General features: G+C 36.4%; 1 protein-coding gene and 1 long non-coding RNA gene across 2 annotated transcripts in view; both read left to right on the top strand.

Annotated features, from left to right (window-relative positions):
• LOC127970234 (uncharacterized) overlaps nucleotides 1–24822 on the top strand; it is a 79936-nt gene that overhangs the window by 27878 nt on the left and 27236 nt on the right. The gene's annotated exons all lie outside the window — the stretch shown is intronic.
• LOC127970233 (interferon regulatory factor 2-binding protein 2-A-like) lies at nucleotides 11456–14360 on the top strand. Its single transcript, XM_052572618.1, has 2 exons — nucleotides 11456–12427; nucleotides 13271–14360. Exons 1-2 carry the CDS (start codon nucleotides 11662–11664, stop codon nucleotides 13969–13971), a joined length of 1467 nt encoding a protein of 488 aa, XP_052428578.1. The 5' UTR covers nucleotides 11456–11661; the 3' UTR covers nucleotides 13972–14360.

Consider the following 24822-nt stretch of genomic DNA (forward strand, 5'->3'; position numbering starts at 1 on the left):
ACAACATTTAGGAATAATCCGACACGAGTGAGATGTCTAATAGTATATAAAGAGCTGATGAAGTCGGATGTTTCTCCGTTTATCTCACATGTCTCCTGTTGAGTTTCAGGTCTGTTTATACTGAAGTCTGTAATCAGAATCTTAATATAAACCAGACATTTCCTCTGAATCGGAGCATCAATTTTTTTTATCGATTGCTAATCATTGACTCATTTGTGTCCGTTTTTAATTCCCCTGGTCTTTAATTTCAGGAGAAGAATCTGAATGATGCAGACAGAGGTGAATACGTGACAGACAGAGTGTTTAAGGCCGTCTGCCGTTGAATCGTTTCTTTATTGCAACCATGCTTTTCTATTGTTTATGTTCTGTTTCAACAGCCACTGAAACCCTTCGGCGGTTTGTGTGTGTGTGTGTGTGTGTGTGAGGGGGAGGGGGAGGGGAATGTGCTGCTTTGAATGTTTGAGCGATAACAAAGCGATCCTTCCATGAGGTCATGTGTTGCTGACAGGGCCTGTGGTTTAACTGGGTGGGGATTTTTCTTTTGGACTTCCCTTGTGCTCATATATCTACCGCTGGCCCAGTTTTTCTGGCTCTCTCACTTTCTCACTTTCACAGTAACTGTAAAAGCTGCGGTTAAGCTACAACCATGAGGCTGTACTGAGACATGCATGCCACCCATAAAAAATGTTTGTTTATTAGAGATGAAACCGCAAAGATAAACGGCATGTTACAAATATACACCATTTTTATAAATGCAAACAAATATAAAAACATAAATAAATGTATAGGCCCATTTTGGAGAAGTCTAACGCAATCTCCCATGTCATCGCGAGAGAATTTTAATTTTATTTAATGCATTTCATGCAAATAGAAAAATGTAAATGGCATTTAGCTCTAATTTTGACAGTTGATATATTTGCATAATTTAGTAAAATATATCTGTTGCTTTAGTTGATTTCTAAACTAACAAACACCTCTTTATGTAATGTAGAAGCCATTTATTTATCTATTTATTTTAGTTCTGTCAAATCAATTAATTGTGATTAATTGCATCACAAATAAAATGTTTGTGTGTGTACTGTGCATATTTATGTTTATATAAATACACACACATACAGTTGAAGTGCATGTTATTGTTTATTTAGTACTGACCTGAATAAGATACTTCACGTAGAAGATGACCCCATTCAAAAGTTGATTCTGAATACGGTGTTGTTCGCTGAATGATCCACAGCTGTGTTTTATTGTTTAGTGATAGTTGTTCATGAGTCGCTTGTTTGTCCTGAACAGTTAAACTGCCTGCTGTTCTTGAGAAAAATCCTTGGTTTTACAGCATTTTTGTGCATTTGAACCCTTTCCAACAATGACTGTATGGTTTTGAGATCCATCTTTTCACACTGAGGACAACTGAGGGACTCATATGCAACTATTACAAAAGATTCAAACGCTCACTAATGCTCCAGAATGAAAAACCATGCATTAAAAAGGTGAAGATCAGGGTAAAAATCTACTTATGTTGTATTCTGGGAAACATGTACATATCTTCTGTAGCCTCTGAAGGGTACTACTAAATGAAAACATATGATATTTAGGCAAAATAAGAAAAATGTGTAATGTTCAAAAGTTTTTGGGGATTGAACTCATGACGTTGGTGTTGCAAGCTCCATTCTTTACTGTTTGAAGAACATCTAATGCATTAACATTCATGTACTTTTAATTGCTCTGAAGTGGCTGTGTGAGTTTCTTTGGTATGTAGTGTCAGTGTTGTTCAGGAATGAATTTGTCTCTCATAATTTTTCTCTGTCAATGTCTTCCTGCACATTTCACCTACGTTGCAGTTTAACAGCTTCCTTGTGATAAGAGCTGCAAGGTTTTTATGGTGGCTGGGACATTTTACTATTGAATACTCAGATGCTATTGTTTGTGCTTCCTTACATCCGTCCACACACACACACACACACACACACACACCGCTCAATCATATACAATTCACTTGATCATTTCCCTCTCCCATGGAGATCTAGATAAGCCACCATCCTACACAAAAGTGCATGTGGGTCGCATGAATAATGGATATGCGGCTTGAACTCCCACTGAACTCCAGCTTTGTCAAATGGAGATCTACATGAATGCATATCCTGCGATGTGCTGATGCTGTCGTTCATTCATGTGATGTGTGTGTTTGTCAGTGCTCTGGGTGCGACTGATCGGCTGACACTCTCAAACAAGGTATGCATGGCGTTTGTGGTTGTGTACGTCTAATGAGGATAGATAAACCCTATATACTGTCCTGAGTCCTGGGAGAAAGGTGACTGGGGTTAATGTGTAAAACACTGGAAGCTGCAGGAATTAACTCTTTCCCGTAAACATCTGAGTCACATGATTCTTATTAAGCTGAGCTTTGCTTTGTTGTTATTAAAAACGTTGTTAGCGGTCATGTGAGCTAGTATGCAGTCACAAAGCCACACTGACAGTGTAAAGTTGACAGTCTGACAGGAAGTACATTAGACATTGAACTGTTGTCTTTGACTTGATCCAAATGAGTCCATGTTAAGTGTAGAGCAAAGTGTCTTTGGTTTGATGCCACGAGTCCAGATCTTTCAAAGTCAGACTCTGTTTGTCTGCCGTCACTGATGATGATGATGATGATGATTACTGCCAAAGAACGAGGCACTTCAAACAATGTTTTAACATGCATAACAATATAATTATATATATGTTGACGTCTACATTTTATTACTTTTCAATCATTTGATAAAAAATTTGATAAGACAAAGGACAAATAACTAAAAATGTCATCCTCATCTTAAAAATCAAAATGCAGTATAATATACAATACTGTGGCAGCATGCTGTCATGTTTAATATTTTATTGGTAGCAGTAGGTGGATTTATTGCAGCACATGTAAACAAATAGCTGTGAGCAATCTGATTATGATTACACTGTTTCTGTCATGTCAAATCTCAATAACAAGATCATATTTCAACCACAATGCATGTCAAGTAGATCAAAACATATTATAATAATAAACTTTATTTCCAGACCCAGAGGGATCCATAGTACAATACACATACATAGAAGAAAAAACAAAACAAAAAACAAATAATAAATATACAAGAAGTAAAAATAATTACTGCACACGGTCCAAAACCAATAGTCTATTATCATTATGACTTATCAAAGCATTATCAAAGTGATGCATGTGTTTGATCTTTTAACCTCTGACCTCTCAGCATTTGGACCAAATGTCCAAAGTCTTGCTGTATGAGAACACATTTGGCCTTTTACTCTAGACATGTATTACCAGCTCTTACGTCACTGTCTGATAACCCTGCTAAAGTGGGTTAACGCTAGTTAGAGCGCTAGCATGGGTAATGACAGCCATGGCTGGAGATGAAAGCTGCCAGAGAGAGATTATTCGTACACACCAGAACATTCTCTTTCAAGTGTCTCGCTCGATTTCGTTCTGTCGCTCGCTTCTGAGAGAAATCTGCTTGAAAAAGTCCACACTCTGAAAGTCGACTAACAGACGTATCCTGACGCGTCTTCTTCTCTGCTTCTAGTCATTGGTGTAAGTGGCGGGGTGTGACACTGATTTCCAGCGGTTTCTGACGCAACTGAAAGGATCCAGAGAGAGAGTTCATGTTCACATATATCAGCTAGGACGACAGGAAATGATTTTGATACTCAGCTATACAGGAATGCAATAAGTCATAAAGAAGATGACGTGGAATTTTATATTACTGTGTAGAAAGATTTGTGACCTGCGGTGTAAATATGCTTTGCTGCCATTCCCATGAAGTTATGTAATAGTTAGTTATTTTTCGGAATGTTCTATGAATTTTTAAATTGTTTTTTATTTTTTGGTTTTTGCTATGCAAACATTAAATTTAACCATTTTGCAAACACACATCCTGTTTTAAACCTGTTTGTTTTTATGCAAACATTACAGGAGCTTTCGAAAAAATTACACCATTAAAAGTTGTGTTTTGCTTTATTTTAATGATTCTTTATTATTTAGTTTGAAATGCTGTATATTAAAATCACATTATGTTATCAGTGCTTATGAAAACGTATAAAACATGTCTGCTTATACAAGCTAATCTGTTATTAATCATGCATAACAATTACATGCTATATTCATAATACCGAGCTTAACAACATTTTATCATTCAGTGAACAGTTAGTAGGGCTGCACGATTGTGATAAAAATCATAAATGCCAATTATTCCATTGAAATTGTAATTGCGATTGTTAATTACGATTATCACAATTTACATTGAATGATGTTTATACCATTGTTTGGTGCAACTGCGTGCCATATTTTTATATGAAAATAAAAAAGCTGAAAACACTCTAACTGAAAAATCTATGTGCTTTTCCTTAGTATTAAGCCTTAAAAGTCAACTATACATCGGATTGGTTTCTTCTTTAAATTATAAAAAAAGTAAAAATATGAATGGTATTATAATATCATACTAAAACTATAATTTTTAAATATAATGCGTAGAAAGAAATAAAAAATGCATTTTAAGCACACAGAATAACAAGTGGACTCTGAACGATTACGTAATTGTGGCATCCATAATTGTAATCACCATTAGAAATTTGATTAATAGTGCAGCCCTAACAATAAGTGAAAGTAAGTTGTCCAAAACTTCACAAGTGTCATTTGAATAATTTTTGTCTTTTATGACTAATTCCAAATGTTTCAGAAAGCACTTGAATATTCCAAAAACAACTTCAAAATATCTTTAAAGAATTATCTGTAACAGTGTTTCATAATTGATGATAGTTCTAAAATGTACCTGACCTATATATTTACCAAAATATTGGTGCTACGTGAAAATAAACAGTACGATAATAATCAACACCACAGAAGTAGAGAAGAACCATTAAAAAAAGTAAGTGAAACAAATCTTTGTTACATTGAGTTAAAAAAAAAAAACATTTCTGAATCTTCTCTGAACGTTCAAAATGTCTTGTTTTAAAAACTTTTGGTTATGCATGAATTATTAAAACGTTTCAGAATGTTCGTTAAACATGCTGTTTTAAAAACTTATGTAGTCGTTATGGGAACATTCCATTTCATAATTTTCAAACATTATGGGAAATGTTACTTTTGAATGTTCAATGAACATTCCGAAACAGAAAAAAAATAAATAAAAAAAAACATTAGATGAACATCCAACTAAAAAGTTTTAGAAAAATGTTCCATCAGTGTATAAATGTTTTTGTGCTAAGGTTTTGAGATGTATCGTATTAGCTAGGCTTAAGTCTTTTCAAGGTATTCTAGCCAAGCCCCGCCCACTAGATGATCTGACTGATGGATGTTCTTCAGGATAAACTATATCATAGCTTTATACAAGGATTGATATGTGCTCAGTAACAAATATTGAAAGTGTTTACAATTCTTGAAAGTTATTCTGATTACCATCAAATATAAGCAAAAATTTAAAACCCAGACAATGGCTAAAAAATAGTTTATGCGAGATTTTTAATGATCAGATCATGTACATGCTCAGTGAAAATCAGCAAATATGCGAAATGTAGGTGTGACTCTCTCTGTTGGCATGACCTGACAGGTTGTCGAGTTAAAAGGAATAATCATTGTAGAATAAATGCAGTCATTTTTGTCAAGTAGTTTAAGGCTGAGTAATTAGTAAAGCCTGGAAAGTATGAGCTGAAACTAAAATAAGCACTGTTATTGTTACGACATTTATGATGGTGAGTGCACATTACAAAATGTTTCTATGGCAAAACTGGTTTCTAGTGATTCACTCGCTGAAAGCAGGCTTGTTCCATTAATGCATGTGAAACCAAATGTGTGAAAAGTCAACACCACACACACTTCATTTACATAGAGCTGTAGCTGTCATCACACACACCTGCCAACTCAACCCCAGTCATGTTACATGCAAGTTTGTGTATAGATCTCATTTACTTATAAATCTGGGGAAATGTGCTCAAATTTAAGTAGTTTATTTGTATGTTTTTGTTTCTTGATTTTATTCATTATTTTTATTTATCTGTTATACATTTGTTATAGCTTATTTTTCTATTCATTCATTTTACTTTTTTAATTATGTATTTTATTATTTGTTTTCAATTTAATAAATTTAGTTTGAATTGAATTTTTTACATTTGTGTTGTTGAATTCGTTTGCTATTCTTTTTTTCTTTTTTTTTTGATTGTTGATTTATCTTTTAGTAATTAGTGAATTTATATATATATATATATATATATATATATATATATATATATATATATATATATATATATATATATATATATATATATATATATGATTTTTTTTTTTTTTATAAATAAAACAAAGAGCCTCGACTGGTCATATTACGCATTAATCTAACTGGATTCATTTTAAATAGCATGTTTTTATTCCGTTTAACTGCTAACCACTTAAAATCTTGGCCTTAGCTATGCTGGCTATTCAGAGACCTTATTTTGGCTGCACAACCCCTTTTTACTCAGACGTGTATTTCCTGTACAAGTCAGTCGAGCTCAATTATCACAGTTAAATGTGAGTTTTTCAGAGGGTATGTCATGCTGTATGTGCAAATGACAGGGGATTTTGACAGGAAACCACATCTCTTCTCATCTGGCAATGACAGCATGCTTTTCATGAGCTACAGCAAAGACAACATGAGAGCGTCTGTTTTGCCAGAGCTGTTTTAAGAAGAAAACCTTTCAGTTTTTTCATCTTAATCTCCATTATTGATCAAACTTGAGGTTAGTGATGTGATCAAAGAGTTGATTTCAAATGTATCAAGTTGAAAGAGCCGTGCTGTTACTTTGTAACCGGACTTCGGAATGTTTGCTTGTAACATTCTAAACAACTCCTTGGCAACACCCTAGCAACTGTTAACAAATGGTTTAGTGTTCTATTTTTTATTTTGCATCAATTTCCCAGCATTTTCAACTCTCCTAACAGACACAATTACCAGACTAGACCTCCCTTTTCTACTTCATCATGCTTTATATATATATATATATATATATATATATATATATATATATATATATATATATATATATATATATATATATATATATATATATAACTGTTGCACATGTGGCACATCTGGCACTCTGCCTGAATCATTACTTATTTTTTATGTTCGGCTGGCCATCACCATGGAAACTGCTGCATGCTTGGCAGCGAGCCTTTGAAGGAGACGGGAGAGCGAGAGCGGCCGCGTGCAACAGAGAGGATTGCGAGCTCTCAGGAATTGGCCTACATCCAGTGTAATCATGGCGGGGAGCTGAAATGAGGCTTTTGGCAGCACACCAGGTTTCAGAGAACAAAGATGTGAGCCACTAATGTTGGCTGCAGAGCCTGCTTGGCATCCTTTACCATTTCCCAGCAGCCCCTGCCACGGCTGCCCTGCCAAGCCGCCCTCCCTCCCCTGCTGGGACTGCAAAGAGGATCTGAATACAGAAAGAGAGTTGTTTTTCTCCAGCTCCTCTGCTCCAATGACATCACCTCTGCAGCCTCCAGCCCCCAGATTCCAGACGCCCGGCACATTTCTCCTGCTCCTCTCTCCCAGGCCCTCCATTTTGACTAAATTCCTCCATTTTATAATTGCTGGACCTCCTCGATGTCGCCAAATATGTGCTGTTTGCACCGACCAAGTGAGAGCGCTCCGAGTATTTTTTGACCGTACGCAATGTACACAGTTCATAACAAAAACATAAATATATGCCTGTTTAGAGAATATCCAGAATTTATTAGTAATTTGCCAAAGCAATTTAGTTATCTCTCTCTCTATCCATGTATGTATATATTCTTACATATGCACATACACATAATCACACACATACATATATATATATATAGAGAGAGAGAGAGAGAGAGAGAGAGAGAGAGAGAGTTTCACCAAATCTGCTTGCCATTGGCCCCAAAATACTAATTATATTCTGAGAGTATATAAACAAAATGTGACACATTGCTTTAGTTCCTCTATTGTAAGCCACTTTAAGTTGAAAAACATTCATCTTTACTAGATTTATGCATTTAGCAGATTCTTTTGTGCAAGTGAACAAAAGCCAAATGCTGAAATGTAAATGTATGCAGTACAGTAGTGGGGTAGTATGTAAATAATTAAGGTTATTTCTGGCTTTTTGCAAGTGTATATATTCTCTGTTTCTTTCTGTATTTAAGTGCATATATGAAATAAGTGGTTTATGTAGCCGACTGCATGAAATGACCCTAGACGGGTCAGTGATCCCAAAACTGAGGTCACACAATAGACTCTTAACTCGCGACGAAAACATTCTCAGATGAATTAGTGCGCTGGAGAGAGAAAAAAATAGCAACGCAGTAAACAGGATGTTGCCTGTCAGTGGGGCTATCCTGGTGAGCGCAGGGGTTGCTATGGTTACCATTTCCTGAGAAATTCACAGCCAATCAAAAGGAGGAAAGGAGATTTTACAGACTGTCTGCATGTGCTAGGAAACGCAGTGACATTGTGTCAGCGGGTTCACTCGACACACTCCAGCGAACCCAAAAGCACAAAACACGTTTTATAGTTGAGACTGGTGTTGTTTTATGCCGTCTGCGTCTCTGTAACTGCGTCTGGGTCCATTTCCGAGACCTGAAATGAACCTTTTGTAAACATGTTTTACAAGCTTTAAAATGAGCTTTGCATTTGTGACTTATATAACAATGTCAATATTTAATTTGTGCTGTTTTCATGCACAGTACCACGTCCTTGAACATCTGTAGCGGATGAGTTATATAACACAGAAAATGGGCCACGTTATGGAAGAGGGAAAGACAAAAACACAAAAGCCTGTGTGAGAAGTAACACATAAGTGAATAAAACATTGTGTGTCTGAAAACAAAACACTGATACGCTCTGGTATCAGTATTTCCTTCTCGAGTCAAACCTGAATAATAAAACACGTTTGGTTTTGATGGTTCACATGTTGTGTTTCTGGAGCCTATCTGTGTTACGTCTTTTTTCCGACGTGTTATTTTAACTGTGTTCCACAATGAGGCATTGCTTCAGAAGTGCTGAGTCATGAGCATGTAAATCTGTGTTTCTCAACTGGTTTTGCTTCAGGATGTGGAATTTTACTTTGTTACGCAGCACCAAAATTGTAAATCATAAAAATTTGAAAAAAAAAAAAAAATCTAACACTGTGTCTGGAATGTATTAATACGTCCAAAATGTGATTATTATTATTATTATTATTTCAAGATGGATTATGGTTGAATTAAAAAGTCAGATTTGAGATTAATCGTTTGTCGGATACATGACTAGTTACAATTTGAAGGAATCGGATTTCATTAATTTTAAATGGCATATTTTATATGCTGCTGACTCAACATAACACCAAAGTTGTAAAATATTAAAAACATTAATATTCCCAAGCTGCATTATGATGGAGTCAAAACTCTGATTGGAGATCTGTCAAATTATGAATGATTATGAGTTGATTAGTTCTATAAAGCATATTTTATATAGCACCAAAACTGTAGGTAAACCAAAAAACATCACTGAACTTTATATGAATCCATTTTATTTGCATAGATTTGTAATAACAATTAATTTCAAACTTTTCATAACTGAAGTGTGATTTTTCGTTTTCCAATAACTCATCACACAAACACATTAAAGTCGACACAGAGCATGTTTATTTTGGTTTATATTTCCTGTCATCCAGTCTATGCATATGCATTATTATTGTTTCCATTCAGCATTCTTTTTCCCTCTTTTGTTCATGACTGACCCATTTTTGAGTCACAGTCTGCCAGTTGATATAGAAAACAATATCAAGCGATGACCTATCTCTGAGACGTTGCCCTTGAGTGACACAGCCATGTGAAATACGATCGGCCTACCCAGAATGCAAACTGGAGGAAGTAGTTGTCAGGCCGGAAAGAAAAGGTGATATTTACAGTTTCTCTGGTACAAAACACGCCCAATTCCAGGAGGAGGGTTGATCATAAGCCTTGGCTGCGGGCCAGCAGATTAAATGTTCGTTGAGAAGGGCGAGGCGGGCTGTGGGTACGTGACTAAACATCTTACTTCCTCTTTCCAACGTCACGAGGGCTTGCACAAACACATCCTGCCTTGTGTCTGCAGATTTCAGACGCATTGCTTCACCCAAAGAGCCCTGAAGCTGCACTCAACTGGAACACAGCCAAAACAAAAGGGAAGGACCTACAGACTTGGTTCTCCTCACACTGTGGACATTTTGTACCCAGTGACGTTTATTACCATCTAACCGAGAACAAAAATGACAGGTTTTGTGTGGTGGAAGTGAGAGTGTGAATGTTTTATTTCAGGAGTATGACATATATGATGAAGAACGGAAAAATGTAAGCTGAATTTTGAGTCTGAATGGCGTGTTGGTGATTCTGTCAACTATTCGCAACTAGGGGGATCTCCAGAAAAGGCGAACAGTAGACATTATTTTCTTGCTATTTTAATGCAAGAGTGAACCCAGATCATCTTAGATCATCTTATTTTAGTCTACATCAGCCAGCATCTGAATTTCCAATAATCATAATAAATTATAATAATTAAATTATGATTAAAAAAATTATATATATATATATATATATATATATATATATATATATATATATATATATATATATATATATATAAATATTAACCATTAAACTTTAGTTGCAAAATACGTTTTAATTAAATATTATGAATAAATAACCACACCTTTTCCATGATTTCCAAGTCGTTTGTGATTTAATGTATATGAAAGAAAAGTTTATAGTGCATTTTCTTGTTGATTACCAGAAATGCAATCCACTACATACACGATTTCATTAACATCCACTTTCTCATGACTGTAAATCGCAATTATCTCATATTTCCATGTTTTCCGTGATCATGGAAACCAAATTCGTATGAAATAAAATAAAAAAATCCCGACGTCCCTTTCGGTAAGGATTTGGCTGATTTGCATATACCGTTCGTCGTACGTCAGCGAGTCTGGTCTAAACACAGCTTTGAATTTTGAATCGTTTCCAACGCGTCTTTGGTGAAATCGAAAGCGCTCTTTCGCTCATTTCCTACTTCTCGCAGCGATTCAAGTAGAGTTAAATAAAGGAAAAGAAGACGGGAGGGGGTGACGAGAGCAGGGTTGCCAGGTGCTTTGTTTTCCCGCGGAATTGGGCAACTTGAACACTATAAGCCGCGGGTGGAAGCGAACCGAATAAAGGTAATAAAATACATAATAATAAAAAATATATTTTTGTTTTGAGGATTAACGATACTGATGATGGTTAAACAGATCATCACACGCACAGTCTTATGAAAAGTGTTTTAAATAGCACTTGGGAGGGTTTTGAGAAAACCTGGCAAGCCTGGTCGGGAGAGCGCTGTCACCGCGCATGCGCCGGAGGGGGAGTTCTATCGAAGAATCAAGTAAATAGAATGGGAGCGTCTGTGACGTCACTGCTCCACATTGCGCTCCGGTCTGGACGCGGTAGTAGAGAGAGAGAGAGAGAGAGAGAGAGAGAGCGAGAGAGAGCCTCGTAGTAAAGCGCACACTACTATGAAGTTCTGTTTGTAACTCAATTATTACTCGAGAGGAGCCTACCTCGTTTTCCCGCGAACATTTCTGACAGGATTGTGCTGTACTTCGGAGGGTTTTCCAGCTATAAGAGCGATGTCGTCCGCGGCGGTTGCTGCTTCGAGGAGGCAGTCGTGTTATTTATGCGACTTGCCCCGCATGCCGTGGGCTATGATCTGGGATTTTACCGAGCCCGTTTGCAGGGGATGCGTGAACTACGAAGGAGCAGACAGGATCGAGTTTGTCATTGAAACCGCGCGGCAGCTCAAAAGAGCTCATGGATTTCAGGACGGCAGACCGGTGGGGAAACCGTTATCTGGGAAAGAGATCCAGGCTATGAATCACGCGTCCGGAGACCCGGGCTCGCGCCCGCCGCAGCCCTTAGACCGCTACCCGCTGTCCACGGAGCGTCCACCCAGACAGGGTCCGGAATACCAGTCTGTGCGGCAGGCGAACGGCATCCCGGTCCCGAACGGATTCTCAAAACCGGACGATCCTCCGGAGCTCAACCGCCAGAGTCCAAACCCGCGCAGGACTAGCGGCGTGCCGCCCAACTTAGTGCCTCTGGTGAACGGCAGCATGGGTCACGCGATGAACGGCAGACCCGGACTCAGCGCCGCTGATTTCGGCGGGAACAAGCGGCCAGCCTCGGTCTCCAGCACGGAGCACGACAAGGACAAGCACCGACCGGACAGCATGACACCGGAGATCAGCGACAGCCACAAAACTCGCACAGACGACTGGATCAAGGGCAAGACGTCCCGGGATTTAATGACGCTCAACGCGTACGACAGCAGGTTTAAGAAAGAGCACATGCAGCAGAGAATCGTGTACGAAACCAACGCTCCTGCCTCCAAATCAGGTACATTTTTAAAAAAAAATTGGTATGCAGAAATACGTACATATGTATATTAATTTTGTATTGTTAGATATTATGTGTGACACTGCACCACAAAACCATTCATAAGGGTCAATATTCTTAAATTGAGATTTATGCATCATCCGAAAGATGAATAAATCATCTCTCTATTGATGTGTGGTTTGTTAGGAGGACGATATTTGGCCGAGATACAACTATTTGAAAATCTGGAATCTGAGGATGCAAAAAAATTAAAATCTAAATATTTAGAAAATCATCTTTAAAGTTGTCCAAATTAAGTTCTTAGCAATGCATATTACTAGTCAGAAATTAAGTTTTGATGTATTTACTGTAGGAAGTTTAAAAATTTTCTTCATGGAACATGATCTTTACATAATATCCTAATGATTTTTGGCATAAAAGAAAAGTCTAAAATTTGTCCCATACAATCTCGTTTTGGTTATTATATATATAGACTGATAGATAGATGCATTCAGTACAATACAATGCTACTGTAGTCTCACAAATGGCGGCTGCTTTGAATGAGAGCACTATGGCATGAGTCAGCTGCAAGAAATTTTCCGCTGATCAAAGCTCAACGTGTATTTGCATGTGGTGCATTTGCAGTCAGCCTCATTGTTACGTCTGGCACTACAATGCATCACTGCGTCTGCCACATTGTCATCGTTGCATGAAGACGCATTGTGTGCTGTAATTAGAATTAGCTGCAGGTCCAGTCTGGCCAGAGGAGAATGAGAACTGTTTCCCTGGTTAATACTTTAAACACAGCTTTGACACAAAAGGTGACTTGACTTGTAATTCATGCATGCTCATGCTTTTTTGCAGATCGGGGCAAACATCCCAAGAATCTGAAGAGAAAAGCTTCACCGGAGCCTGACGGAGAGGGCGGCACCGCCGCCAAGATTAACGGAGACGGACAGCAGTGGCTCCCAGCGGGAGACGGATTGAAAATGGCCCCAGTGCCACCGCCCAGCTTTGCCTCTGTGCCCTCCACGGTATCCCCTCACCCTCGCACCACCCCGCCGGAGGCCTCCGCTCAGAACGGAAGTTCGCCCATCGCAGCGCTCATTCTGGCCGCGGACAACGCCGGCGGAAACAGCTCGCCCAAGGACGCCAACCAGGTGCACTCGACCACACGCAGAAACAGCAACAGCCCGCTTTCTCCCAACCAGCGACGGCTGGCGCAGGGCACCGTGACGCCTCACGTTCCGGGCATGGATCAGGTGCATCCGCAGAGCATCCCAGACTCCTCGGTTCCCAACAGCATCCCGCTGTGCTGCACGCTTTGCCACGAGAGGCTGGAGGACACACACTTTGTGCAGTGCCCTTCGGTGGCGTCTCACAAGTTCTGCTTCCCTTGCTCCCGGGAGAGCATCAAACAGCAGGGTGCGACCGGAGAAGTGTACTGTCCGAGCGGCGAGAAATGCCCCCTGGTGGGCTCCAACGTACCGTGGGCTTTCATGCAGGGCGAAATAGCCACCATTCTTGCAGGAGACGTCAAAGTAAAAAAGGAGCGAGACACTTGATTGCGCTTTCTTTTTTTTAATATTCTTGTCTATATAAATATCTCATGCATACCATCCAGACAGAAACTAACGGACTTGTATATAAAGGACATGAGGGACATGCATACTTGGTAAACATTGCTGTAAAAAAATTTTTTTTTTTGAATATATTGTGTTTCTATATTTTTTAAAGATAAAAGGTATGTACTCATTATAACGGACTACGTTCTACTTTGTCGATGTTTAACGATTTCTTGATGTACTTCTAGGTATGGTGGCAGTTCCTGTTAAACGTAGAATGTGACTAATGCAACTCTACGAGCACTTGGCAAACATTGGAAAACGCTTCTATCTGTACTTGTATGCACTTGTTTAAAATTTGCCAAATACATTTTCTGATCTTGTATTAATGTATAGTCTCTGCTTGCTTCTTCTGAGGATCTGAGCGCTGGAGCGGTTGCTTTCACTGGCTGTGTGCCATTGCATCCAATGTATGTCGTCTCGGATATGTTTTTAATTCTATAGTTCAACCGGGTCACGCTTTACGTTACAGGGTTTGTGTTTCGGTGCATTTAGTAAACGCTGTATCCTGGTTAATATATAATTCTAATTTTCCGGAGTAGCTTGTTATTGCAGTTGTAGGTAAAGCAATGACGTGTAACATGAGCACTGCCATGTAAATCATTACCATAACCAGTTCTCTGAGTGGTGTTTTGGGTCGTTAGGTAGAAGGGCTTTGTGTATTGTGTGCTGCAGGAAATTGCTTCGTCAGACATGGGTGGAGCTGGGTGAAACGACTTGCATGTGTTGACTAATGCTGAAAAACCATACCATCTGTTTCGTCATCTCAGCTACTCAAAGCTACTCGATTTGAGAATTTAAACCTGTTTTAGAAGTATATTTCATATTTTGCAACAAAATGCAAATCTGATTTGTTGCTCATTATCTAGGTGTTATATAACAGTGTAGTATCTAGGTGTTATATAACAGTGCAGTGTTTTGGAAAGCATGAGTACAAATCTTTCCACACAGGCCTCAAGAGAGATGCGATGATTATGGTAGTTTGTAAAACAACACGTGGTCAATTCCCGAGTCACCGTCCCTGGTTTACTCTTGATTAGTATCAGGCTGTCAGTAGGAGTCTATTTTAACCCGTGAGATCTGTTTTAGCTTTACATGGAGAGTGTTTGGTTTGAGTTTGCATGTTAAAAATATCTACTCCTGCATTTATTTATAGTAGTTTTCAATGCATGCATTATATTTTTCTACATAGTATCAATGCAAAGTTACATAAAACAAAAAGGTAAAACAATGCAGTGAAGTGGTTTGACCATGAATGTAAATCTCTCCCAAAAAGTGCTTTAAAAATGCGATGAATGTGTTCGCTTGTGAAACTGCGCTTGGTCACATGCTCAACTCTGGAATTCCAAAGTCACAGTCCCTATTTTACTCTCGTTACCTTGACTATGGGAATTTAACAAGGCCTGTGTGTTTTTGCATCGTGTTTTTGTTTGAATTGGCATGCTAAAAAAATACCCACAAATGCATTCATTTATATCAGTTTTAAATGCATGCAAACATTTAAATGGTTAGTAACAGCAGTAGTTTAACAATGAGATGAAGTGGTTTGGCATACATTAATATAAAGCTCTCCACACATGCACAGAGCCTCAAAAAAATAAAAATGCAATAGATGTAAAACAACACTCGATCATATGCATAACAATGGAATTAGAGTCATTCTCCTTAGTTTACACTTGTAAGTTTTTAATACCAAACCAAAGTAATTCAGTTGGCCATGTTATCAATTTAAGTTGGGCATAAAGGTTGTTTTGGCTTGAATTATTGCAGTTTTAAATGCATGAATCCAAAAGAGCATCAGATCAATGCAATCAATGCAAAAAGTTACATAACAGGAGTATGTGTGTAGTGTGACGTACATGAATGTATATCTCTTCCCAAACATGCTCAGAGCAAAAGAAATGCAATGCATGCGGTAGCTTGTAAAACAACACATGCTTAACACTGGAATAGCTGATTCACTGTGGTCTAGTTTACTTGTGTTTTGTATCTTGACTGTAGTGTTCTGAAGGGGTTGAATATAAGTTTTTTTTTAATATATATATATATACCTTTATGCATATTTTTTAGTTTTAAATGCATGCATGGGTTTAGAATGCAAACAGTTACATAACCGGAGCCATACAATAATGCAAAGTGGTTTGACATCCAAGGACATAAATCTCTTCCCAAACATACACACAGCCTCAAAAGTAATGCAATGAATGTGGTAGCTTGTAAAACAACACGTGCTCACATGCTCAACTCTGGAATAGCCATGTTTACTTATGTTTAGTATCTCAGCTGTAGTAATGTATTATTGCATGCATTGAGTTTTTTTTTTGTCTGAATTACCATATTTAATTCAGCCTTTATTACATCTGTAAATGCATGCATCCATTTGAATAAGTATGTTAAAAATGCATGCATGATGGATTTGAGCCTTTATAGTCCTAAGGATAAAAAGTAAAAGTATTACTAAATACCGCATATTCCTTCAGCATTTCAACAGTAACATTTCTCAACCCAAATGAAACCTTAAGCAAGGTTCATTCAAAGATGCTTTAACGCATTAGTGGTTTCAGCAGGGGCTGTTACTGGAAATGCATGCTCAAATAGCAAACCGCTCATTATTTAGCGCAGGATTACTAGGAATGTGTAGATGAAGCCATACAGTCTCCACCGCAGATGGATATTGTAATTGGGACGGTGAAGGGAAGATCATGCAATCCTGACTCGTCAAGGCATGACAATGCTAATTTAGGAAGATGAGAAATAGGGAGTGTGGAGCATTGGACGTCTCAGAATATCTCTGTGCGGTCTGGCCCATGGATATATTTTCCACGGCTTGCAAGTTTGAAACATAAACAGCTGTGTAAGGCTTTGATCAGCGTCTTGTGCGAGTGTTGAAGTGACCTTTGCTTCCTTCCTCCCAAAATGTACCATCAGACTGGGCTTTGAGCTTCCTTTTTGGTGACGTTGCTTCCATTATTGGTTCTTTTTGTGTAGGTGAACAACAAAAGTGCATGCATAAATGTTATCGACTTTAATACAGTTCTGTGGCATCTTGGAATAGTTTCTTCTAAAAGGCAAATAACAGATAAACAAATCACATCAGCTGTTACTAATGATTGCATAGAAAAGTGTAACTTTTAAATTGATTTTAGCCAAGCTTTGCACAAACACATATTGTGGCAGTGTTATTTCTAAAATCATTACATTTTTGCTCTTTATTTTTTTAAATGCATTAAGTTATTAAAGCTGTTGTGCATTAATATCTGCTGTTAAAGTCAGTTGTTTTGGCAGCGCTCTTTATGAACATATACGTGCTGTTGCCTGGTTATGCAGTCGTGTTGGTTTATTAAGATCAGGGAATATCAATCCTCTGAGTTTTAGTGCCTCTTGACAGCATAAAGAAAGCACTGTGCAGCTCTGGGAGTGCTGTATTTTTAGCCGGTACCCAAAACGTTACACCACAGATTTCCTAGTGCAAAATAAACTCTGCTGCCAGTGCATTGAGGTTTCTAATGTTCATTTATTAGTCAGATAAGGGTCTGTGTTCAGAGGTTAATCAGTGTCCTGCTTACGAAAGCATGCTTGAATGAGGAAAGCACACTCCGGTCTACTATTAAACCAAACTTGGCCTTCGAACCCAGATACTGTGCTGTTATCTGATGCAATAAAACATTGATATTTCAGAGGAACTCGAAGGGTAACCATGAGTGACCTTTCAAAAAGCCTGTTTAGCTGGTTAACACAAGATAGATTATTAGATAACAGATAACCTGATTTAGATGAGACATGTGAGTGTTTTAGCTGTTGCAGAAGGTCACAGCAGCTTTTAAATAGAATAAACAGACTGAATGCATATCATATTTCCATCCCCTAACTGCTGCACCATCAGGAATGTTGTTTTCCTGACGTGTCACCTAGCAAGTATTTTACAAACCAATTTGCATTTCGCAATTCAGCACAAAAGCGCCGTGTCGCCCCGTTTGGCTCGCTGCCTGTAAGACACTCCCAGCATGCATTTTCGCCAGACAACATCATTAATCAATGCATTGACTCTGGTTTGGGATGTTGTGGCAGTTCAGTTGCATGAGATTAAATGGAGATGTTTTTAATTGAAGCTTTCAGGGAGAATTTCTGATGGCATGAGTAACGTCTGCGCTGTGGTCAATGAGTAAAGTTAGCATGCATTTTTTTTTTTTTTTGTGGGTCAAATTATCTTAGAAAGCAATCTGACGAGATACTGATCTTTATACGATCTGGTAATTGTGTTTTATTATGAAAAAGGCCATGATTATTGTGAATATAGTCAAAGCTGAAGGGCCATTCAGTACCTGCAAAACTATAATGCGACACAACTAGAAAAATATCAAGGGGCACAATATTTCACTACAACATTAAGCAAATCCAGTCCTATCCTTTCACCAAATTCATTTATAACATACACATAATAATATATTTTACGACGACATAACTGAAGATGCGATAGTTGCAGGAACAGATGAATCGATTCAATTGAGCGAGTCATTTATGCTGTAACCGCTCTGATTGATTCTTTGATTCACTAGCACTATTTTTGCTTTTTATCACTTAATAAGAAGCACCACATATTCAACTGTCATCTGTTGTAGGGACTACTGAATAGACATTTAGAAGTTGATTTTAAAATGCAATGTATTTAAAATAAATATAAATCTCTGTCAACCCGTGCATTTTTACAAACCATAAGTGTGTCCCATAATGAAAAGTTCTACACACACTTGTGGTCTTCATGCTTGCTTGAACACTATGGCCAAATACAGGAAATACATCACATGAGTAATCAAGTGTTTGGACAGGGACCACTCTGGTTGTTATGTCCCCATGTCCTCTTGACCATAACAGTAGTCTTTATGATTTGTATAAGTCTTATTAAAACCTCTCTGTTGAGGTGATGTGTTGTCAAGAGGAAGACGGCAGGAAGCAGCGGAGCGTCTGACGCACTGAACTTCAGATCCTGGAAAATCCCCACAAAGTCTGTGAAACTGAACATCACAGAGCTGGAGCAGACGCTTCTCGTCTCGTTCCTGTTTACACTGCTCAGGTAATAATTACTGCCTCACTCGGCTCAGGCCACAAACACACCTCAAAAGTGTGAAAATGCAGGTGTGGGTTCTCAGCCAACATGCTGCAAGTGTGTTTCCGTTGCGCATATTTATCGTGCATGACAGAAAAAAATTCAAACAAAAGTCTCACTTGGTGAAGAGTTGCTGAAAATACAAAACGTACTTGCATTATGCATTAAACTGCATTTGCCTTCACACACACACACACACACACACACACACACACATATATATATTTTAGGTTTTGCAACAATTAAAAATTAAGTTTATATATATATATATATATATATATATATATATATATATATATATATAAATAATTTTATTTATGAATGAATAAAATATTTTATATGTATTTTTCTTATTATTATTTGTTTTTAATTGTATTTTTTACAATTCTTTCAAGTATATCAAAATAAATCCTACACTTAATCTATTAATCTCTTGAGATTTGTTTATATATAAATGAATGAATGAATAAATAAATATTAGATTTCCTTTTTCGGTGGCAGAACGGACATATATTTACAGGTTTTACTTTTATTTAGTTCATTTTATATATATGCAACAATTAAAAATTAAGTTAAATAATATATATATATATATATATATATATATATATATATTATTTAACTTAATTTTTAATTGTTGCAAAACCTACTGAGCTTCCTACATAAAATGTAAAAACTATTGGTCAAAGATGAAAATACAATAACAGGAGTGGGTTTCACCAGAAATTACTATTGAAATCTTTCTACTTGAAAACGCTTTACATGCTGTTTTTTATTTACTTTTTTAATATTAGTTATGAAATATACTAGCTGTTTTTGAGTGGAGTGTGTTTCAAAATAAATCCTGCACTTGATCTATTAATCAGTACATTTATAAATATATTACATTTATAAATAAATAAATATGAGATTATTATTATTTTATTTATTAATAATTTTTTGGTAGCAGACTATATTTATACCCTTAATTTTTTTATTGCATTTTATATTTTTATTTATTTTGTTTTATTTTGTTTCGGCAGAAGAAGAACTTGCACCCCTTGTGGCGAGTCACTGAAAATACAACACATCCTTCCATTGTGTTTTGGATTGCATTGGCGATAACTGTCGAAATCAGTGTATTAAATGTGAGTTCTTGTGTATGCGTGTCTTTCTGTCTGTGCTCATGCACGCTCTTTCACAAAGACTGTTGCCATCCAGAATTCACTAATTCTAGGCCACCTATTCTGTGCGATCTAGGCCATTATTTATTTCTTTTTTTATATTGCACGTTTCACACGTCGAGCGCTAGTCCATCATCGGTGACTCTTTAACGAGTGTGTCTCGCAGCTCACATCCATTGACAGAGGCGGAGGAAGGGCTGTGCCAAAAATGGAATCTGGTCCACATTTGCCAAATCCCAGTATAGACGATGCACCGGTTAATTTAGGCCTGCCTGGGAAAAACAAGGTCGCCTGCAAATTTCCGAATCGAGGACACCTTGGAATCCGTCTCTTTTCATCAATCAGCACATCCCTTTAGAATTCGACCCCACTTCAGGCTCTAAAGAAGTCTTTTCCTCCCGGTGCTCAATGGCTGGGGCTCTGACTGCCAATTAGGTTGTGTGGGGCATATAAGAAATTCCCCTCTGATTGCAGGGTTGGATGAGGATATTGAGCTGGGGTGGGTTCTTCCAGGGTATTTAGTCGCTCTTCCACATAAAGCCCCAAATCAGTAATTTTACAAAACATTAAAGAAGAGAGCACATGAAAGGAACTGGGGTTTCGTTCTGTTATTAGCTCTGTTTCTAAACCTACTCCACTGCCTACATACAGCATAAAAATGATTGGTTGAAGATGTAAATAAAATTACTGGAATATGTTTTACCAGAAAGAACCTTTTCAGTCTTTCTGTTTTATAATTTTATCTTTTATTCAGTGTTTTACTTGTTTGTTTTTCTCCATTTTTGAGTGGAGAGTATCTATTAATCTCTTAATTTATTAAAAAAAATACACTAAATTTAGTGCCAAAGTATATGGATAAAATTGCAAAAAAATAAAATAATAATTATTAAAAATTAATAAATAAATTACAAAAATAAACCATGCATAAATAAATTAAAGTAAATAAATTAAAATGAATTAATTACTAGGCTTGCATTTGAAACACTTTTAATTTGAAACTGTTAATTCCAATTATTTTACAAATAATTACAAAGGAATAGCAAGTATAACATGGAATTAAATGTGAATTTTTGAAATAATAAAACATACTCCAATAACTTTTATTTACAATCACTGAACCAAAAATACATAAAAATTAGTAGGCTTATTAAACAAACACAAAAATAGTGCAGTGTAATTAAAAATGTATTATTTTAACAAGCATTCGCATACTATTTTTTAGTGTTGTTGTTAACTAAGCAATGTTTTAACACCAAATTCTATAAAAAATAATGAAATTTGGTGTACAAATGCATAACTTGTTGCCTACACGCACAAAATAAATAAATAAAAATGCTAGAATTGCTGAAGAAATCAATAGTAGATTTCACAAATAATTACAAAGAAGTAGAAACTAACACATTGCATTAAACATTAAATTTTGAAGTAAAAACTGAAGTAGTATTTTCTGTTGTTAGCCTCATGTACTGTGTGTTTTTCTGTTTCTATAATAAGGATTGACCTCTAAAATCCATCTATAACCACATTAGAAAATCAGGCTTTTAAAAATAGAAATTAGAACTCAGTCTTCTATACACGCCATGCTTCTTTTTGTAGACATCAAAAGCGCCTGCGTGCTTCCAGTGTTTCCATTTCCAATCTCAAGGCACTGCCAAATCCCAAAACTGGAGCACTGAATAAACGGTTCCCGTACAGAACAGCTGTTTTTAACATTAATGCTGCACTTGAGCTGAGGACTGAATGTGGAAGAGAATATGCTTTCCGCTAAAAGTCTGTTGCTGAAAATCCTGTGTATGTTTTGATATGAGTATGTGCTGTTTCTGTATGAACTAATGCTAATGACTAGTTAGTGTCTGGAAACTGACTCTTTTGGACACACACTCGCTCTAAGCGAAGATTTCTACTGTTAGACCAGAACTGATGCCTGAAGATTGACGTCGCTAATGATTTTGGGGCTGATTTGACGAGATTACACTACTGTATGTGGCTTAAAATAACTGTGGGACATTCGCTGTTGAGCGGTTGTTGATGTCAGATAACACTGAGATGAGCTATTCCTGTCCGTCAGCTTCAGGCCACGCTGGAACCGAAGAGAAGGTAATAACATACAGGAGATTGCTTGTCCTCTTCTATCAGGGACAGTTCGGCCCTCGGGGACAAGTGCTTCATTCAGACCAGAAGATCTTTTTCTGTTCAAAAGCGAACAATAAAAGAGACAGTGTTATATTTGGAGACAAGTTTCAGATTTGTACATATTCTGAAGGAAATGTGGGTTCTGTTTGCCTGTGCAGTGTTTTTTTTTTGTTTTATTCATTGCGTGTTTTATTGTCAGTATGAACACTAAAAAACAAATACATCACATATCTTTCATTAACAAGTGCACTACCAGTCAAACGTTTTAACTGTAAGATTTTTAGTTTTTGTTTTAGAAGTCTCTCCAAGTCTGCATTTATTTGATCCAAAGTACAGCAAAAACAGTAAAATTCTAAAATATTTTCACTATTTAAAATAACTGTTTTCTATTTGAATATATTTTAAAATGTAATTGATTCCTGTGGTCAAAGCTACATTTTCTGTATCATTAATCCAGTCACATGATCCATCAGAAACCATTCTAATATTCTGATTTGCTGAATGTTTAATTATTATTATACTGAAAAAAAGCGGAGTATAATTTTTTTAAGGTTTCTTTGATAAATAGAAAGTTCAGAAGAATTATTTTCTTTAGAATTAATTTTGATCCATTTAAAGCATCCTTGCTAAAAAAAATAAAAAGTATTAATTTCTATAATTTATTTCCTCCCAAAAAATATAAAAATAAATAGTAATAATTATCCTCAAAGCTTATGAATGGGAAGACTTTTTATTTCAGATAAAAGCAGATATTTGGATCTTTCCATTCATCAAAGAATCTTGAAAAAATTCACTTTTAATTTTTAGGTTTTAAGTTTTAAATATTGATAATAATAAATAGAAATATTAGAATGATTTCTGAAGGATCGTGTGACACTGAAGACTGTAGTGATATTGCTGAAAATTCAACTTTGATCACAGGAATAAATTAGATTTTAAAATATATTAAAAAAAGAAAGCAGTTATTTTAAATAGTAAAAAAATCACAATATTTTAGATCAAATAAAACAGGCTCGGTGAACAGAAGAGAATTCTTAAAAAAAAAAACTTGGCTGGTGTATGCTGCTCAAATCAAAATATGAGTTAGAACTTTGCTTTAAAAAAACCCCACTGAAAGTAGAACAAAAAACAAACAAACAAATAAAAAAAAAAAACCGCACTCAGCTTGCCAGCATAGTACTATTATGTAACCAGCTTGGATGAACCAAAAAGCCACAACAAGCAAGATATCAAAGACAGTACATCTGCTGTTCCTCGTTCAGGGTCAGCAGGGTTCTGCAGCATGTTCCTCTTCCTCTCGCAGCTTTCAGAGCAGGAAGAAGCGCTCGTGGAGCTCTGTCAGCGCATGCCACTAACAGGTGTGCTCTCAAAAGAAGCTCTCGAAGCCTCAAGAGCATTACACAAACACAAAGCATGAAGAGAACCCAAAATAGCGGCGTGTGGGCGGAGCCTCTGGAGCTGTTCACAGGTGTATAAGCTCAGATCAGAGAACTTCTGCTGAGATCACAGCTAAAGAACTAAAGTACACCATCGCTTGCGTCACTTCTCGAGAGTTTCCTAACTTGAAAGGATAAAACCTAGAACAATGTTGAGACTAAGCTTTTACGAATTACTAAAGAAATATATAAAGGATTCTATTCATCCTTATTCCAAACCTGTATGCTGTTATTAATCCGTCTGAATTAGAATTTAAATTTGAGTGCATTTTGAGTTTTGAATTTGTCATTATTCTAAAACTAATAACCAGTTTAAATTAGAATTTTGCTTTCAAAATTTGATTGATATTTAATCTAAATTGAATTTAGTTAAATTGAGTTAGAATTTTGAATGTGAAATGACTTAGAGTTTTGAATTAAAATTTGAGTTTGAGATTTGAATTTTACATTTTAATTCTGAATTAAATGTGAAATTAATTTGAGTTTGAGTTTTGAATTTTACATTTTAATTCTGAATTAAATGTGAAATTAATTTGAGTTTGATCTTTGAATTTTACATTTTAATTCTGAATTAAATGTGAAATTAATTTGAGTTTGAGTTTTGAATTTTTCATTTTAATTCTGAATTAAATGTGAAATTAATTTGAGTTTGAGTTTTTAATTTTACATTTTAATTCTGAATTAAATGTGAAACTAATTTGAGTTTGAGTTTTGAATTTTACATTTTAATTCTGAATTAAATATGAAATTAATTTGAGTTTGAGTTTTGAATTTTACATTTTAATTCTGAATTAAATGTGAAATTAATTTGAGTTTGAGCTTTGAATTTTACATTTTAATTCTGAATTAAATATGAAATTAATTTGAGAGAGTTTTGAATTTAAATTTAGTTTGAATTATAATATCTGTCATTATTTTTAACTTGTATGCTGTTACTGAGCAGTTTGAATTTGAA

Source organism: Carassius gibelio, chromosome B13, assembly GCF_023724105.1.
Source record: "Carassius gibelio isolate Cgi1373 ecotype wild population from Czech Republic chromosome B13, carGib1.2-hapl.c, whole genome shotgun sequence".
NCBI classification, from domain to species: domain Eukaryota; kingdom Metazoa; phylum Chordata; class Actinopteri; order Cypriniformes; family Cyprinidae; genus Carassius; species Carassius gibelio.